The sequence below is a fragment of the Elephantulus edwardii genome, unplaced genomic scaffold (genome assembly GCF_000299155.1).
Source record: "Elephantulus edwardii isolate Elephantulus edwardi_28Jun2011 unplaced genomic scaffold, EleEdw1.0 scaffold00006, whole genome shotgun sequence".
In the NCBI taxonomy this organism is placed as follows: domain Eukaryota; kingdom Metazoa; phylum Chordata; class Mammalia; order Macroscelidea; family Macroscelididae; genus Elephantulus; species Elephantulus edwardii.
Window position 1 is genome coordinate 11,174,668 of NW_006399756.1, and position 6,158 is coordinate 11,180,825.

Below are 6,158 nucleotides of genomic sequence, written 5' to 3' on the forward strand. Positions count from 1 at the left end.
GGCCCCGCCGCCCCGCTCACCCGGCCGGAGCTGCAGGCTGCCGTCCCGGCGGCTGCACCACAGCGCGCGCTCGCCCTGCTGCAGGATGTAGTGGTCCTTGGCTTGGAAGAGCTCCATGCCGGCCCCGGGCGCGGCGGGCGGCGGCGGCTCCGGAGCGTCTCCGCGGCCTCCCGCTCCCGGCGACGGCCCACCGGGGGCGTCTAGGTCAGCCGGGGCCGCCAGAGCCGACGCCTCGGGACAGGCCCGGGAGGGACAGTGCCGGGGAGCAGCCGCTGAGCGAGCACAAGCGCGACGGATCCGAGACGGAGGACGCGCCCGGGCGGCGGCGGCAGCAGCCGAGGCCTCCCGGCCCCTCCCCTCCATGGTCCCGCCCCCGACTCTGCCCAGTCCCCGCCCTCGCCTGCTCTTCCCGACTCCGCCTCTCGCAGGCTACGCTCCCGGTTCCTCCCCTTCCCGGCTCCACCCCTTCCAGACCCCGCCCTCGGCTCAGCCAGGCTCCGCCCCCCCCGGCCTTGGCCCCTCCCCTGCTGTTCCTTTACCTGGCTCCTCCCCCCGCTGCTCACATCCCGGGCGCTTGTCCTCCTGTTCTTCCCTCCATCTCTGTGGAGGCTTGATGCTCTCAGGAGCTGATGCTGCTCAGAGGCTGATGCTTCTCAGGCTTCTCCGGAGTTTACTCCTCCTTCCCCTCCGCCCATCTCTTCCCCAACACCCGTTCTCTCTCCTCCATCGCCTCTTTTCTCCCACCTCCTTCTCCCCTGGCTCCTCCCCGGCCCAGCCCTTGGTCCTGCCCTTGGCGACCCCTGGAAGAACCCAAGTGTGGCCGGGCCCAGGTCTTTGGAACAGAACCCTACTCGCGAGATCTGCCCCGCGTCTGCACGCGGGTTATTCAGTCCTTTGATCTGCACTGAGAAAAGGCAGGCCTTCCCTTCCCTTCCCCGACTGGTGCCCCTCAGGCCAGCGCTGTCCTGAGATGGGCCCCCAGGGGCTGGTTGCTGGGGTCCATCCCCAGCTGGGCTCTGCGCAGAGCAGAGACGTCTTCTGTTTGGGATTACTATGTGAGGTTTGACAGCAGCAGTCAATACATATTAAGGCGAAGCGAGTTAACAACAGAAAACAGGCTCCCTCCGAAAAAACTTAACAGCGCAGCTTCTTGACACTAGGCCACCAGAGCTGTAGGAACTGCACTGCAATCCTGAAGGTACACGGTTCGAGGCCATTGGCTGCTCTGAGAGAAAAGGCTCGGAAATCTCCTTCCGCGCAATTAACTGCTTCTGAAAACTTCTGGATCTATATAGCTGGACCCATATAGGGTCGGTCCCGACTTAATGAGCAACAACAACAGGTGTCTGGAGAACCTCTTGTGGGCATAGAAATCTACCACTTACAAGTTCCTCTCAGAAGGCCAGGTGGTATTCCAGCCAGGACAGAGGTCCAGATTCAAGCTTGCCAGTCGCAGGCCCACGTCTGGGCTTCTCTCGCTGTGTTGTTGTTATGTACCTTCCAATGGACTTGTAGCTGACTTTCCCATGGGTTTTCAGAGCCAGTAAATCTCTCCGGAAATGTGTGACCTCCAGAAAGTCTCTTGGTCTCCAATTGGGGGTTGAATAAATGCCTTTTAGCTACAGAACAAGGTCTATAAACTAGAGGGTATTGCTCCTATCACCTGCCTTAAAAAGCAGACCAAGAGGTAGACAAGAAAAGGGAGGTAATGTTTTTAACCTTCTTTCACTTTTCAGATGAAAGTGAGAGGTCCCCAACGCAAAAAGGGGTTCCACATTTCTAATGAGTCTAGGGAGGAACCCAGGTGGCACAGTGGTTAAATACTTGCCTGCCAACCTAAAGGTCAGCAGTTGGAACTCGCCTACCACTGGGAGGAAAACAGATGTGTCAGCCCTCTTCCATAAAAATGTGCAGCCTGGAAACCAGATGGGCCTGTCCTACTTATCCTGTGGCCTTGCTGGGACGAGGAATCCACAGTGACTTTGTTTTTTTGGTTATGTTTGTTTATTCTAAGAAGGAAGGGGGATTATTCCAGCCCCACTGACTGCTCCTTTGGATTTCCATAGCCAAAATGTCCATGATGAAGGAATAGACAGGAATCTTTTGTAAGTATCATGCCCTCCAGACTTACTCAACAGAAGGGTCAAGATGGCTGATTATAATATCAAATCTTTGTGATAAGATTTGGACAAAAAGATAGTGGAGCCCAGATAATTTTTTAAAAAAGGTTCCATGAAAATGTCAGTTTCAGATTCATAGGATTAAACCATATGTTGACTTTCCTTAGCAAAACTGAGTAGATAATGAGAAAGTCCCCAAAGACAATATGTTCTGCAAATGGTTTCATTTTTTGAAATGAATCATACTGCCCAACGTGCAGAAAATAATACTCCTGTAACTGCTCCAAAAGAGTTGACTGAAATTTTTCCAGATGTTTCCAATCAGTAGTTCTCAGCGCTGGTTTGAAATGAGAATTGCCAGGGAGCTTTTCAAACATACCAGTGCTTGGACATCACACCAATTAAATCAGAATCTCTGAGGTAGGACTTTGGCATCAGTCAATAACGAATAACCCTGTATTAAGTGGTGGTTGTTGGATCGCATCAAATCAACTACCACTCTTAGTGACCAAAAGATCACAATGTTGTCCCATCCTGTGTCTTGGCCACAGTCTCGGCCTCCCTGAAGCCCATTTTTGCAGTCACTGTGTCATTCCATCCTCTTAAGGGTCTTCCTCTCTTTCAATGACCCTCTACTTTTCCCAGAATGGGAGTGTTACCTATAATTCTACCGTTAACAAACAGGATCCTTAGAAGAGACACCACCTCAGATAAAGCTGCTTCTGTAACCTGTTGTTGTTAAGTGTCATCAATGCAACTATGAGTCATAAAAACCCTGTGAAAAACAGATCTGAACTTTGCCCTCTCCTGCACCGTCCTCGCAGATCTCTGTCAAGCTCAAGCCCATTATGGCAGTCACTGTGTCAATTGGCTTGTCATCTACCTGCCCCAAATGCACTTTATTCTCTCCCTCAGGCTCTGAACACATGCTCAGCTTTGCAGTAGGCAGAGCCCTGGCCTGTCTGAGCCAAATGAATGAAAAGAGTAAACACTCTTTGTCCCTGGCCGACATCCTGTCTCCCATCTGCCACAGCTGCCTTGACATGCTACTTCCCTGGACTTCCTGAACTTTGGACCCTGCTTGCCTGCCTAAAAGTCCAGACCCTGCAGCTCCTGCACTCCCTGGCTGGCTGCCCGTAGTTGACCTGCGGCTGCCTGCCGGCCTTTTTAGCATCTTCCAGATTCCTAATTGAAAGACCCTCCTACCTTGGTGTAGCTTAGATTTTAATGAAAGTTCTTATGTTGTTGTCTTATGTTTTAAACATGGATGACCGTTATACATATTATATATCTTCTTTTACATACCTGGTGTATTTATAATAATGTAACTATATTTATGGTGAAATTGGCAAGGAATATTGACTGTATCAGAGACTTCCAAAAGAACAAACAAGTCTGTCTTAGAAGATGTGCTGCCAGAGTGTTCCTTGGAAGCAAGGGTCGTAACATTTCTTCTTGCATACTTTGGGCATTAGGAGGGGCCAGCCCCTGGAAGAAAGGTATCATGTATGGAAAAGTAGAGGGTCAGAAAAAAAGAAAAAGGAGACACCTCAAAGAGATGGATTAACACAATAGCTTCAACAATGGACTCTAGCCCTGCATAGATTGTGAAGATGGAACAGATTGAGCAGAGTGATTCATGTGTGTTATTATTTATAAAATAGAAATATGGTGATTATATATGTAAAATATAGACTTATAATTCATAAAATATCATATCTATGGATTTTTCACTTATTGGGAGCCTACACATTTTTCAAGCTAACAGGACAGTTTCATTTTAGGATTCAGACCCTAAGACTTTCACAAATTTCATTTTTACATCGGATCCACTGTCAGCCAACTTGGCATAGATTTATTTATCTGTTAAAGAACTTGTGCTGTCTTCTCAAGTAGCCTCAACATGGGCAGCTAGATATTGTAATAGCCATCTTATTCATTTGGCATGAATAAAACCATTCATTTTAGAAGCATCATAAGACACAAAGGGAAAGTGTCAGAAGAAAATTGGCATATTAATCTAAAAGAGATCACTTCCTTCGATGTAGGCCATCTCTTCTTCACACCATACCATGAGGGTTAGTAAGTCTGACTTCTTAATTTTCTGTGCTGACAAAACTATCAAGAGCATGATTTAGAGTTTAAATCTATCCATGTATCAATTTCTCGTGTTTGCATGTGTGAGAAAATGTCTTTTCTGCCCCACATCCTCCTTCTTTCTCCTTGCAGAAGAAACGTAATTAGCCTTTTACAGTGGTAATTTCATACTTGTCTAAAGCCAGCTGTCTCTCACTTCCTCTCTGTATTACTTTCTCAATTTTAAAAATGTGGATAGTTTTTAAAAAATGGTTATTTCTAAATAAGGTAATTGGAAAATGTATCAAAGATATACTGTTACTTAGAAAAAGCCAAAGTTGCAAAATAGTATCCTATTTGGATAGTTCAAAAAGAGTGTGTGTGTGTGTGTGTGTGTGTGTGTGTGTGTGTGTGTGTGTGTAACATTCTGTAAGAAAGCACAAACATGTGATTACCTCAGTGGAAATGGAATGAAGGAAATAAGGGATACCACAGGAATTGGGAATAAGGAATACAGAAAGGAAGATCCTTTACCTTTTCACTTTATATATTCTTGTTTTTATTTTCTAAAGTATTTTTAATACTTCCAATGAAAAAGAAATTAGTAAAATATTGTGTGTGTTTGTGTATGCATGTGTGTGTATTCAAAACTAATTCCTCAAAAAAAAAAAAAAACTAATTCCTCCTGTGTGAAAAACAATGTATATGAGCTTTGTAATAAAACAGCATAAAATAAAAATTTTGTAAAAATAAACCCAAAATTAATTCTTCATCTTAGAAATGTAAATTATTTAAGGGCTGTGGAATTTTTTGTCAAGGCAAACCTGCAATCTCAAAGATTTTTAAGATATATTCATTCTTCTTAATCTTAGAAGACAGGTATATTTTAAATATAAAAAATGATTCATCCTTTATGCCAGAATATGGGATTCTCTTGATATTTAGAGAGTTGGAAACTTTCTAAAGGTAATACTTTTTTTAATATATAATAAACAATTGTATATTGTGCTCACAAAAATAATGTATTCTGAGTATGTTAATATTTAAAACTTTTTTCCACGGGGAAAAAAAAGATACTTTCATGTTACCTCTTTTTATTGATTCTTCATATTCTTCTTTACTATTTATTTTATTTATACTGTAAATATGCACCACAGAACTTCTGTCCTCTCAGCAATTTCTACATGTACATAATGACCCTATGAACAACTGACCCTGTCATATCCTGTGCCATCCCCACTTCTCTCACACACCTGACCCCATTGCTACAGTCTCCATGTCAATCCACCTTGTTGAGAGTCTTCCTTTCTTAGGCTGACCTTCCACCTTTCCAACCATGATGTCCTTGCCCTAGGTCTGGCCCTCCTAACAGCACGCCTAAAGTATGCGAGACTTAGTTTCACTATGCAAGTGCTTCCAAGGAGCACTCTGCTTTCACTTTCTCCAATACAGATAGATACATTTGCTCTTCAGGTAGTCCAGGGGATATTTAGTACTCTTTTCCAACACCACAACGCAAAGGCATCAGTTCTTCCATCATCCTTATTCATACACATGTCTAGTTCAATGATATTGCTTACTTCGTACTGTGTTTCATTCTCACTGTCCTGCCTATTATCATTTCAGCTTCATTGGCCTACACTTACTGTCCCTTAAGTTTCTCATTTATACTTTAGAGTTCCTATTGTCAATTTGATCTCCTGTAGATAACTCTTTATACAAGAAAATGCTCAACGATAATGTTTTTTACTAATTTAGTAAAATTATTAGTTAAGGTAGAGAGGACTTCAGGAAATAGATTGGATTCATGCCTTAAGGATTTTTCTTTTTTTCACAGTAATATGAGCAGTAGTTCCTCCAGTCGACATTGGTCCAGTAAGCCTGGATTTCATAAGATTTTTTTTTATTCATTTTAATGAAAGTTTACAGAGACTTTGTATTTCCATTTATCCATTGCTGCAC

General features: G+C 44.2%; 1 protein-coding gene across 1 annotated transcript in view; it reads right to left on the reverse strand.

Moving 5' to 3' along the window:
* INPP5F (inositol polyphosphate-5-phosphatase F) overlaps window positions 1-141 on the reverse strand; it is a 103,914-nt gene extending 103,773 nt beyond the window's left edge. Inside the window, exon 1 of the mRNA XM_006879895.1 lies at window positions 21-141. Coding sequence (XP_006879957.1) covers window positions 21-117 — 97 coding nt within the window. The 5' untranslated portion in view covers window positions 118-141. The remainder of the gene's footprint in view (window positions 1-20) is intronic.
* Window positions 142-6,158: the final 6,017 nt, after the last annotated feature.